At 41.4% G+C, this 13,459-nt stretch overlaps 1 protein-coding gene across 3 annotated transcripts in view; it reads left to right on the forward strand.

Annotated features, from left to right (window-relative positions):
• The window catches only part of vrk3 (VRK serine/threonine kinase 3), a 37,155-nt gene that overhangs the window by 6,076 nt on the left and 17,620 nt on the right, over positions 1 to 13,459 (forward strand). For all 3 annotated transcript variants that reach the window (XM_078210937.1, XM_078210939.1, XM_078210936.1), the window contains exons 2-6: positions 176 to 315; positions 4,840 to 4,983; positions 5,640 to 5,789; positions 8,318 to 8,367; positions 8,465 to 8,531. In XM_078210937.1, the coding sequence (XP_078067063.1) occupies positions 177 to 315; positions 4,840 to 4,983; positions 5,640 to 5,789; positions 8,318 to 8,367; positions 8,465 to 8,531 (550 nt within the window). In that variant the 5' untranslated portion in view covers position 176. The remainder of the gene's footprint in view (positions 1 to 175; positions 316 to 4,839; positions 4,984 to 5,639; positions 5,790 to 8,317; positions 8,368 to 8,464; positions 8,532 to 13,459) is intronic.

A 13,459-nucleotide genomic window follows, 5' to 3' on the forward strand; every position in this document is an offset into this window, starting at 1 on the left:
ATTTGTTTTTGATAACTCATTCTGTGTCTTAACAGTTCTCCACAATTTTTTTAATGAAAAATATTCTGATCTCCTTTCCCGCGTTCTTTTAATGAGCCTTATTGTTATGTACTTTTATGTGCATCTTACTGATTTGGATAGTGAATCTAATGTTCTGTCCTTTCTAATTTTTCAGAATGATCTTTAAATTCTGCCCAGACTGTGGCCAGAAGATAGAAGCTGCTTTCAACTTTTGCCCGTCTTGTGGTTTCAAGATACCTAAAGAAGAGACTGAAGAAGTGCAGCCTGTTACTGCCCCATCCACAGCTTCTCCAGGTTTTTATTTTACTGATTTCTCCTCAGCCTGTCATTGCTTTTCCATCTAAAGTCAGAGGATAATTAATTGCTATCAATGGGACTCTTGGGCAAAACAGTGTGGGTATGAAAACATGTTTGAAATGGGATCAGTTCAGTTTTCTATCAACCAAATTTGATTTAACTTTGTACCATTTGAAGCACAACATCCACAAATGTAACTTTTTAAACATCTATTTCTCTGTAGTGTTTTTTAAGGGTTTCAACACTCGCCATACCTGGGATGGATTAAAATGTGGTATTTTTTACAATTGCTGTTCATTTTGCTTATCCTATCCTGGCACAGCTCCAAAGCACTATTCCCTGTCAATGTTTCCAACGTCCACTGTTGTCATCTTTTTTCTCTTAATGCCCTGCACTGAGGTCCTCCTTCATCTCTATTTCTTTGTTACTTATTTTTGGCATTGTTAATTACTTAAGCTTCCTCTGCCTCCAATTATTGACCCAAGTTTAGCACACCCTTTCTTCTTTAAGGTTCTTGAATGCTTCACTTCAGTGGTTTAATTCCAACTTCTTGTCACACTCTAAGCACTCGGGGCTTAGGGTGGAATTTGTTAAGTGTTCAGGAAAGTTTCCTCAGGCACTATGTGGAGGGTCCTACTCGAGAAAGGGCAAAACTTGACCTACTCTTGAGAAATAGGGAAGGGCAAGTGACTGAGGTGATGGTGAGGAACCACTTTGGGACCAGTGACCATAGTTCTATTAATTTTAATATAGTTATGGAAAGGGGCAAAACTGATCCACAGGTGCAAGCTCTAAATTGGGACAAGGTGAATTTTGGTGGAATTAGACAGGAGCTTGCAAGCTTTGATTGGAATATCTTGTTTGAGGGCAAAAGAGACCTCCGGCAAGTAGGAGGCATTTAAAAGTGAAATAGCTAAAGTTCAGGGTCTATATGTTCCTGTTGGGGTGAAGGGCAAGGCTGGCAGGAGTAGAGAACCTTGGATGACAAAACATATTGAGGTTTTGACCGGGAAAGAGGAGGAGGTATGGCTCATGTACAAGCAGCTGGAATCAAGGGATTCCCTGGAGGTGTACGGGGGTACAGAAGTATACTTGAAAATGAAATTAGGAGGGCCAAAAGGGGGTATGAGGTAGCTTTGACTGAGAGGATTAAGCTGACTCCAAAGGGATTCTTTAAGTATAATAAAGGAAGAAGAATAACTAGAGACCAAGGACCAAAGTGGACACACATGTGGAATCGCAGGAGATGGGTGAGGTTCTCAATGAATATTTCTCCTCTGTGCTTATCGAGGAGAAAGACATGAAGATTTGAGCCTGGGAAAGTTAACGGCGATATATTGGGGACAGTTCGCATTACAATAGAGGAGGTGATTGACATATTAAAATGTATGAAGGTGGATAAATCTCCTGGCCCTTACCAAGTATATCCAAAAACATTGCATGAGGCTGAAGAAGAAATTGCGGGAGCCCTGGCTGAGATATTTGCATTATCGATAGTCGCTGGTGAGGTACCGGAAAACTGGAGGGTAGCAAATGCTGTGCCCTTATTTAAGAAGGGCTGCAAAGAAAAACCTGGGAATTATAGATTGGTAAGCCTAATATTTGTAGTGGATAAGTTACTAGAGACGATTCTGAGGGATAAGATAGATAGGCATTTGGAAAGACAGGGTTTGATTAGGAGTAGTCAGCACGGCTTTGTGCATGGAAGATCATGCCTTACACATTTGTTAGAGTTCTTTGAAGTGACCAGGAAGGTTGATGAGAACAGGGCGGTAGACGTGGACTTCAGTAAGGCCTTTGATAAAGATTAGATCACATGGAATCCAGGGAGCGCTGGCAAATTGGATGTACAATTGACTTGATGGTAGGACGCAGAAAGTAATGGTGGAAGAGTGCTTGTCGGACTGGAGTCCTGTGACTAGTGGTGTGCCGCAGGAGTCCGTGCTGGGCCCATTGCTGTTTGTTATCTATATCAACGATTTGGATGAGAATGTGTAGGGCGTGATCAGTAAGTTTGCAGATGACACTAAAATAGGTAGTATTGTAGACAGTGAGGAAGGTTATCAAAAATTGCGGCAGGATTTTGATCAGTTGGGGAAGTGGACCAAGAAATGGCAAATGGAGTTCAATACAGATAAGTGTGAGGTGTTGCATTTTGGAAAGTCAAATCAAGGTAGGACTTTCATGGTGAATGATAGGACCTTAGAGAGTATTGTGGAACAGAGGGACCTTGGAGTTCAGGTGTACGGTTCTCTAAAGATGGAGTCACAGGTAGATAGGGCAGTGAAGAAGGCTTTTGGCATGCTAGCTTTTATCAGTCAGGGCATTGAGTATAGAAGTTGGGAAGTTATATTGCAGTTGTACAGGACATTGGTGAGGCCGCACCTGGAGCATTGCGTTCAGTTTTGGTCACCTTGCTGTAGGAAAGATGTGATTGAACTGGAGAGAGTGCAGAAGAGATTTACAAGGATGTTGCCAGGACTCAAGGGACTGAGTTATAAGGAGAGATTGGACAGGCTAGGGCTTTTTTCTTTGGAGCATAGGAGACTGAGGGGAGATCTTATAGAGGTGTATAATATCATGAGAGGAATGGATAGGGTGAATGCACTCAGTCTTTTTCCCAGAGTTGGGGAATTGAGAACTAGAGAGCATACATCTAAGTTAAGAGGGGAAAGAATTAATGAGGAGCAACTTTTTTATACAGAGGGTGATACTTATGTGGAATGAGCTGCTGGAGGAAATGGTTGAGGCAGGGATATTGGCAACATTTAAACACCATTTAGATAGATACATAGATAGGAAAGGTTTAGAGGGATATGGACCAAATGTAGGCAAATGGGGTTAGCTTAGATGGGCATTTTGGTCAGCATGGATCAGTTTGGGCTGAAGGTCGTGTCTCTGTGTTGTTGATTCAATGATTCATGCAATACGAACTTGAGCCATAAGTATGAATTTATGAAGCGTAAACCCAAAATGGACACTTTGCTGTAAAACAAAATAGCTTAGAGGTCAAGTCGCTTTGTCTTTCCAGCCAATGCACATGAAACTACAAAACTCTTGAGCTGATCTTCAAATGTGAATAAGTTTTGACAGTCATTAAAATACAAATGATCCTTCCTGTGGTTAATGGCTGTACTTCTCGAACTAATTAGATGGACTGATTCACAATATTGTTAAAGACCCTTCGACTCCGAACTTGAAATCCAGAAAATGGGCGTGTAAAGTTGTATTTTACCAAAATGGTATGTGATGCCCATATTCCATTGTCTGGCAATGGCCTAACCAGCAGAAATTATTTGAAGATGATGGAAAGAGATGCTCTGGTCACATGATAAACGCGGTTTCTGATGAAATTTGCTAAGGCATATTCTGAGCTGACAAATCAAAATTGTCAAGATCAGCAAAGGGAAAAGACCCAGTCTATGAAAACACCAACAAGGAGAATCCCGGGTTGGCCTTGAGCCTTTTACCTGAGTAACCCTACCAGGGCTTCGCCATTGAATCTTGGCTGAAATGGAATGAGAAAACTGCTGCTGTAACATAATATCAGCCCTTCTAAAACTACCAAAGCTTTTTTTCTTCAGTGGATACAAAAGATAACAGGTCTGCATCATTTCAAGTCTTCACCCCAGGAAAGGTGCAACAGAGAAATAAGACCTAAATGTATGCTACTTTTGTAATCTCAATTTTGTGTGCGCGTGTGCATGCATGCGTCCTTCCCCATGTTTATCTCACCATCTCTATCTGCTAAAATCTTTATCTTTACAATTGCCACCTCCAAACTGCAACATTCACGAGCTCCCACTTTCACAAATTCCAACTCATTTGGAACTCTTTCATCTCTATCCTATGTCATACTACCACTCCCTTGTTGCCCCTGCCCTTGCCCAGTGTGTTGATTTAAAAAATCTTTGTTGTTGTATATATGTTTCTCCATGAAACTGTTGTACCTTAGGATTGGAGGGGTCTGAGAGCTATGTTCCAGGTCATATCCTAAACTCTGTGCATCTTCCATCACTCAACCATGATGGCAATACTTTGTTTTATTATGTCCAAGCAGTTTAGAGTTTTCTTGCTGGAGTCCTCCATCCTGTGACCTCTTGACCTGTTTTCAAATTTGTCCTTAAAACTTAACTCTTCAACTGTGGTTTTGGTTACCTCCCCTTACCCTTTTTCTTTGTCTGTTTTCTTTCTGATGTGTCTTGATGTATTTTACTACATTATAAGTGCAGTTGGTAATTGGTTGTTAGTTAATTAAGGACAGTTAGTTGGCATTGTGTGCTCCCACCCTACCTGCAAAAGTAAATATTTACTTTCCATCAGAGTATTGTCCATAGAGCCAACAAAACACAGGTTTGAGTTATCAAGGTTCAGTTGAACAAACACTCCTACAAGTTGAACCATGTTGTGCTTGTAAGTTTGAGCATTTAAACGCTTGGCTGTTTGTAGTCTTAAAGGTCACTTATTTTGTTACACGGTGTTCTAGTCTTTTAAATGCTTACATTTTAATTATCATTTCAGCTCAGACAGTGCCTGGTGCAGAGGTACCCAAAGCAAAGCGCACCCCTGTGAAAATAATCTACCCCAAAAAGGAATTAGCTTCCCCAAAGAGAAAACGTGAAACTGAAATAAGCTTTCAAAACTCCCCCACAGAAGTGTCACCAGGTAAGTTTTCACTGTGGAAGAGATCAGATCCAATGGTCATATCAAATAAAGTGGTTGAATCCGTAAAGAACACCAGGATTCAGAAACTCATTGAATAATTCTGATTAAGTACAATATTTATTAGCTTGAGGCTATTTTTCATACCAGTTTTACCTACATAAGGAAGGTTTCTAATCAGTGACTAAGCAAGGCATTTGTGTCGCAACTTGTGATATAAGCATTTAGAAAACAGATTTATTCTGTGTTAGATGTTTGGATTTCTGCTCATAAATGACTTACTACTAGAACATCATCCTGGTTTTTAACATGGCTGTCGGACTATAGAACAATTAATTTCTAATTGAGCACACTGAGAAATTGCATACAATAGTTCTACGTTTTGGTAGATTTCCAAGTCAAGCTGAGAAAACTTTATCATACATAAATACTGATCTTTTTCAAATTGTCCTGGAGGTCAGCAACTTTGGAGTGTTTTGTGTTTTAAACTGTGTTTGGAAACATTTGAGATTTCTTGAAGTATACCTGCATGGTGCCATTATTAGCTTTATTTTTTAAAAGCATCTGAAAATGGACTGTTCTATCTCAAATTCGTTTACCTCCATTTAAATAAATAAATGTCAGTGCACTGAATGAGTGTTATTGTTCCCTTTTTTTAGCTTTGAGAAATCCCAAAGGAAAACGCAATAAAAGTTATCCATTGGAACCAATACCAGAACAAACTATCCTGACTGACCAGAACAATAAAAAATGGAAACTTGTCGAACTTCTCTCTCCGAGTGAAACTGAATCTGGATTGCTCTATTCGGGTACCTTCATTACATATTTGAAGACTCCAATGCACTAAGAATATTGAAATTTATTGTAGATAGCAATCACACTAAGAATTTTGAAGTTTACTTCATGTCAAATTAAAGCACACGAGTGCTTTCAGTTTTGAAACTTTTTTTTAGCTTTATAGCTCCTACAGAAATATTTTTATATGGAGGTTTGATATTTCTAAACTGAAGATCTTTCCATGACTCTTGTCAAAACATACAAGAATATTTCCAGAGCTTTTCTGGAATGCATTGTTAAAATCTTGATTACTTGCAACCTTTTACTGCAAGATATCTTTTTGCAATGCCTTTTCATTTCATGGTTCAAGAAACTGGGAACAGACTAAAGTGCCTCTGATTTATAATTCAAATTTAACTATGATCTTGTATTATATTATGAATGTATTTCTGTAGCAGCTTGCAGAAGTAACAACAAAAGTTTAATATTCCAAATAGAAATACTGGCAAGCTTATAGGATTTGAAAATCAGTTGGCCTTTTGAATTGGATGCATTTGTGTTTTGTAAATGTCACTTGACCCCCAGTTACCTGTCAGTGGGAGACATCATGTCTTTTTGAAAAAAAATGAAAGAAACTTTGATCTGTCAGAAACACAAAAATTAAAATTAGTTTCTTTATTCACTGTGAACATTGCTGGCAGGACCAGATTTATTGCCAGCAGCAAATGCCTTTTCATAGAATCAAAGAAACCCTACAGTACAGAAAGAGGCCATTCGGCCCATTGAGTCTGCACCGACCACAATCCCACCCAGGCCCTACCCCCATATTCCTACATATTTACCCACTAATCCCTCTAACCTACGCATCTCAGGACACTAAGGGCAATTTTTAGCATGGCCAATCAACCTAACCCGCACATCTTTGGACTGTGGGAGGAAACCGGAGCACCTGGAGGAAACCCACGCAGACACGAGGAGAATTTAAGTGCCTGGTTCAGTTTAAAATTTTCTGGCCATTGACCCCTAGGTGGTTGATGGTGGAGAAATCAGCAAATGCACATATGTGGTGCAAATATTACTTGCTATTTACCTGCCCAGGCCAGGTCATGCTGCATGCAGGCATGGACTGCCTCATTATTTTACGAGTTGTGAATGGAACTTCAAGTTGCACAGTCATCAGTGAATATGCTCACTTCAGACTTGAAGGTGGAAGGAAGCAGCTGAAGATAATTGGTCTAGGACACTGCTCTGAGAACTCTTGCAGCACTGTCCTGGGACTGAGATGGTTGGACTTCCAAAAACCACAATCGTCACTCTTTTGTGTTTGATGTGACTGCAGTTGATTTTCGGTGGATTTAGTTTTGCTAAGGCTCCTTGATGCCATACTCTGTCAAATGCTCCCTAAGTTTCAAAGTCAGTCACACTCACTTCACCTTGTCTTGCCTCTGGAATTCAGCTTTTGGGTCCATGTTTGGCCAAGTCCGCAGTGAAATCTGGAGCCAAGTAGTTCCAAAGTGAGTATCAGTGAACAGATTACTGATGAGTAAATTCTGCTTTATAGCATTGTTGATAACGCTCTCCATCACTTTTGTGATTGAAAGTAAGCTGATGGAGCAATAATTTGCTAGTTTGGATTTGTCCTGCTTTTTGTGGGCAGGCTGTAGGTGGGCATTTTTTCACGGCCCAAAAGATGTCAGTGTTATAGTTGTACTGGAATTGCTTGACTGGAGCCCAGCCTGAAGCTGACATCTCCTTCTCCTGCCACAATCTCTGTTCTGTAGTAACCAATTCCATCTGAGGCTGCACCAGACTGTTCGCAATCCTGTTTGAACTTGTGCTGTGTTTCAGATCCCATATTCTCTCCATCACCAAGACCATCTACTTCCATCCACATAATATCACCCATTATTACCCTGCCTCAGCCCATTTGCTCTCGTCCAAGCTTTATTTTTACCTTCGATGTTAACTATCTTTTGTCGCCTTGGCTATCTGTCGTCCTCAAACTTCAGCTGACCCAAAGCTCTGCTGCCCATACTGATATGCACCAAGTCCTGTTAACCTCTCAGCCCTGTGTTTGACATGTTAGCTTCCACACCAGTGGTGCCTCAAGTTTGCTACTTGTGTTTTAAATCCCACTATACCTGACTCCTGTCTTTCTCTATGATCTTCTTCAGCCTTACAACCCTCAAAAAAATTATCTTCTGGCCTCTTGTGCATCCTTCACCTCTTCATCGGTGGTTGTGCCTTCAGTTGTCTAAGCTTTGGGAATTCCCTAAGTTTCTCTATCTTTTCTGCCCTCTAATACACTTCTCAAACCTACCTCTTTGGCCTGACCGCACTCTGTTCATTTTATTCTAATATATCCTCCTTCGGCTCGGTGTCAAACTTTTTCTCATAACATGGTTGTCTAGTACCTGGGATGTTCTACTATGTTAAAGACTCAAAATAATGCTGGCTTTTGGAGTTTCTTAATTCTCCTGATTGAATTGAAGGACCGAGTTGTTGCTGAAAGAAGTCATTTTTATTTTGATTAACCACTGAATGTGTTATGCTATTACAGCGCAACAAGGGATTGGTCCCTCACAACCATGCAAGTACATTGTTAAAGTGGTAAGTTGTAATCTTCTTGAATTTCCAGATTTAACATCTATAATGTGACTTCTATTATTGTATACTGATGGTACTGTGCATGTAAATATGTTTTCAGGATGCAAAGGATGGCAGAATTTTCAATGAACAAAACTTTCTGCAGCGTGCTGCAAAGCAAAGTAAAGGTAATAGCATTTATGGAGCATGTCAATTTGAAAATGCATTTTGATAGAGTATAGAGCTAGTAGTAAATTATTTGAAGATCAACAAAGTTCAAAGAGCTGGTCATTCTTTAAACTGTGTAACCTATTCCACCACGCACTCAGTCTATTAATGTCCTCAATCCTCCCACATCTTCCCTACCCCTAAGTTTTGGAGCAAAATTCCAGACTATTTGTCGATCGTTCCATCTCCATGATGCAACCCTGAAATCTAAAGATTGATATCCCCCTACCTGGCTCCACTAGCTCAGAGTCATTGAATATCCTACATTACTAGACAATCATCTCAGAATGTATCTATTCTTTAATCTTAAGTCTCCAATCTCATTCATGTCAAATAAACTGCTTGTTTGGAGTCTGTTGATTGTATCCAGTATTAGATGGAAAACCAGTCTGATCTCAACCATAGCTCATTTTGAACCTTAGTCTTGGAGCACTTAAAGGCTAAATTAACTACAACGTTTGCAGTCAATAACCAGCAAGATCAGCTTCATAGAAACATAGAAACCCTACAGTGCAGAAGGAGGCCATTCGGCCCATCGAGTCTGCACCGACCACAATCCCACCCAGGCCCTACCCCCACATATTTTACCCGCTAATCCCTCTAACCTACGCATCCCAGGACTCTAAGGGACAATTTTTAACCTGGCCAATCAACCTAACCCGCACATCTTTGGACTGTGGGAGGAAACCGGAGCACCCGGAGGAAACCCACGCAGACACGAGGAGAATGTGCAAACTCCACACAGACAGTGACCCGAGCCGGGAATCGAACCCGGGACCCTGGAGCTGTGAAGCAGCAGTGCTAACCACTGTGCTACCGTGCCGCCCCTAAATGCATGCAATCTTGGTTTGTTAATAACAAAAACAAGAACTGCTGCTATTGTAAAGCCTTTCCCCAGTTTAGTACTTCCACTCTGGGACTACTTCTATCCTTTTCTACAAATGTCTTGAAACTTATAGAATTGTGATCACTGTTCCCAAAATGATCCCCCACCTGTCCCGGCTCATTTCCCAGAACCAGGTCTAAGACAGCCCCTTCCCGAGTTAAACTACATATTGCCTCAAGAAGCACTCTTGGACACACTAAACAAACTGTGCCCCTGGCACTAAAGGAATCCCAGTCTATATTGGGGAAGTTAAAATTGCCCATCACAACAACCCTGTTGTTTTTACATCTTTCCATAATCTGTTGACATATCAGTTTCTCCACTTCACACTGGCTGTTGGGAGGTCTATAGTACAACCCCAACAGTGTGATTGTACTGTTCCTGACTTGTACCCCTATGGCCTCACTGCATGATCCCATCAAGATGTTCTCCCTCTGTATAGCTGTGACATTCTCTGTAATCAGTAAAGCAACACCCCAATCTCTTTTGTCACCCTTTCTATTTTGCTTTGATTTGATTTGATTTATTATTGTCACATGTATTAGCAAACAGTGAAAAGTATTGTTTCTTGCGCGCTATACAGACAAAACATACCGTTCATAGAGAAGGAAATGAGAGAGTGCAGGATATAATGTTACAGTCATAAATAGGGTGTAGAAAAAGATCAACTTAATGCAAGGTAAGTCTCTTCAAAAGTCTGACAGCAGCAGGGAAGAGCTGTTCTTGAGTCAGTTGGTACGTGATCTCAGACTTTTGTATCTTTTTCCTGAGAGAAGAAGGTGGAAGAGAGAATGTCTGGGGTGCGTGGGGTCCTTAATTATGCTGGCTGCTTTGCTGTGGCAGTGGGAAGTGTAGACAGGGTCAATGGATGGGAGGCTGGTTTGCGTGATGGATTGGGCTACATTCATGACGTTTTGTAGTTCCTTGCAGTCTTGGGCAGAGCAGGAGCCATACCAAGCTGTGGTACAACCAGAAAGAATGCTATCTATGGTGTATCTGTAAAAGTTGGTGAGAGTCGTAGCTGACATGCCAAATTTCCTTAGTCTTCTGAGAAAATAGAGGTGTTGGTGGGCTTTCTTAACTATAGTATCGGCATGGGGGGACCAGGGCAGGTTGTTGATGAATTGGACACCTAAAAACTTGAAGTTCTTGATCCTTTCTACTTCATCCCTATTGATGGAGACAGGGGCATGTTCTCCTTTACGCTTCCTGAAGTCGATGACAATCTCCTTAATTTTGTTGACTTTGAGGGAGAGATTATTGTTGTCGCACCAGTTCACCAGATTCTCTATCTCATTCCTGTATTCTGTCTCATCATTGTTTGAGATCATTGCTTGAAGCATCTAAATCCTGGAATGCTAAGATGCCAGTCCTGCCCTTCTTTCATCCAAGTCTTTGTAATTCCCACAATATCTTAATTCCATGCAGTAATCCAAGCTTTGTTCATCTGATTACCGGTCATATTCCTTGCATTAAAGCAAACATGCCTCAGACTATCTGTCATGTTTTGTACACTCCGTGTTTTATTTCTCTTAGCCTTACTGGACCCATTCACTGAGTTCTCCACAGTCTTTGTACATCTGCCTTATTAGTTTAAATCTACCGAAATTGTACAATCAAATCTCCCCACTAGGATGTTAGTGCCCTTCCAGTTAAGATGCAACCTGTCCTTTTTGTACAGGTCCCATCTGCCCTGGAAGAGATCCCAGTGGTCTAAAAATCTGAAGCCTTCCCTCCTGCACCAACTCTCAAGCCACTTATTAAACTGTACTATCTTCCTATTTCTTTCCTCACTAACATGTGGCACAGGGAGTATTCATGAGAATACAACCCCACAGGTCCTGCATGTCAGCTGCCTTCCCAACTCCCTGAACTCATTTTGCAGGACTGTATTTTCTTTCCTACCTATGTTGTTAGTTCTAACGTGGACCATGACTACTGGCTGTTCGCTCTCCCGCTTCAGAGTGCTCTGTGCCCGCTGAGGGACTTCCTTGACCCTGGCACCAGGGAGACAACAGACCATCCTGGAGTCACAGAAGCGCCTGACTGTGCCCCTTACTCTTGAATCCCCGACTACCACTGCATGCATGCACTTTGACCCTCCCTGCTGCACAGCAGAGAGCCAGCAGTGGTGCCACTGTCCTGGCCACTGCTATCGTCATCCTCTGATACGCTGTCCTCCCCAACAGCATCTAAAACAATGTATCTATTTGAGAGAGGGGACAGCCTCGGGGTTTCTGTACTGACTGCCTACTGTTTGTGACTGTCACTCATCTATCTTCCTCAACCTTGGGTGCGATCACCTCCCTAAAATTTCTGTCTATGATGCTCTCTGCCATATGCATGCTCATAAGTGCGTCCACCTGACGCTCCAGTTGATCTAAGCGATCTATTAGGAGCCTCATTTGTATGCACTTTCTGCAAATGTCGTCCTCCGGGACAGTTGGACTGTCCCGGATTATTCACATGTCACAGATGGAGCATAGGACTGGTGTGACCAACATTGGCCTCTGTTAGTTAATTACTTAAAATTTGTTTAAGTAATAACTAAATTAAATTGGTCAGTCAACCAAGTTAATTACTCACTAAGCTGTCTCGGTTATTGCCTACTAAAGTAAGAACAAATTAGAACTAAATATAATCTAAATCTTGTTTAAGCCACTCTCTATTCAGCCCCACTGAACTAAAATATTAAAAAAATGAAGGGGCTAAAAATATACTTCACTTGACCACAAGTGGGTGAGGTCCTTAACGAATACTTTGCATCAGTATTCACAAAGGAGAAGGATGCAGTGGATGGTGAGTGTAGAAAGGAGGATGTTGACATTCTCGGACATGGTGAGATAAAAAGGGAGGAGGTCTTGAAAAACATTAAGGTGGACAAGTCCCCAGGGCCAGATAGGGTCTATCCCAGAATACTGAGAGAGGCAAGGGAAGAAATTGCTGAGGCTTTGGCCAAAATCTTTGTATCCTCCTGAGCCACGGATGAGGTACCAGAGGATTAGAGAGTAGCTAACATTGTTCCTCTGTTTAAGAAGGGCAGAAGAGAGAATCTGGGAAATTGCAGGCCTGTGAGCCTTACATCAATGGTGGGGAAATTATTAGAGACAAGATGTACTCAGGTCTGGAAGAGAATAGGGCAGAGAATAGCAGTGTAATGATACTTTTCTAACTAAAGGTCTGTGACAAGGGGTGTTCCACAATGATCAGTGCTTGGGGCCTCCGTTGTTTGTAATATATATAAATAATATAGAGGAAAATGTAGGTTGGCTGATTAGTAAATTTGCAGATGATACAAAAATTGGGGGAGTAGCAGATGGTGAAGAGGATTGTCAGAGGATACAGCAAGATATAAATCGGTTGGAGACCTGGGCCGAAAGATGGCAGATGGAATTTAACCTGGACAAATGTGAGGTGATGTGATTTGGAACGTCTACTGCAGAAGGAAAATATACAGTAAATGGTAAAGCCCTTAGAAATATTAGCATACAGAGGGATCTAGGCATGCAGATCCACAGTTCCCTGAAGATGGCAACTCAGGTGGACAAGGTGGTCAAGAAAGTGTATGGCATGCTGGCCTTCATCGGTTGGGGCATTGAGTATAGGAATTGGAAAATCATGTTGCAGCTGTATAAGACTTTGGTTCGGCTGCATATGGAGTATTGTGTACATTCTGGTCGCCACACTACTGGAAGGATATTGATGCATTGGAAAGGGTGCAGAAGAGATTTACCAGGATGTTGCCTGGTTTGGAGGATATGGACTATGAAGAAAGGTTGAACAAACTTGGATTGTTTTCATTGTTGCGTCGGAGGATGAGGAGGACCTGATAGAGGTTTACAAGACTTTGATAGGCTTGGATAGAGTAGATAATCAGTCTTTTTCCCAGGATCGAAGGGTTAATTACTCTGAGGCATAGGTTGAAAGTAAGAGGGGGAAGTTTAAAAGAGATGTAAGGGGCATGTTTTTCCCATACAGGGTGGCGAATGCCTGAAATGCGCT

The sequence above is a fragment of the Mustelus asterias genome, chromosome 4, assembly GCF_964213995.1.
Source record: "Mustelus asterias chromosome 4, sMusAst1.hap1.1, whole genome shotgun sequence".
NCBI classification, from domain to species: Eukaryota; Metazoa; Chordata; class Chondrichthyes; order Carcharhiniformes; family Triakidae; genus Mustelus; species Mustelus asterias.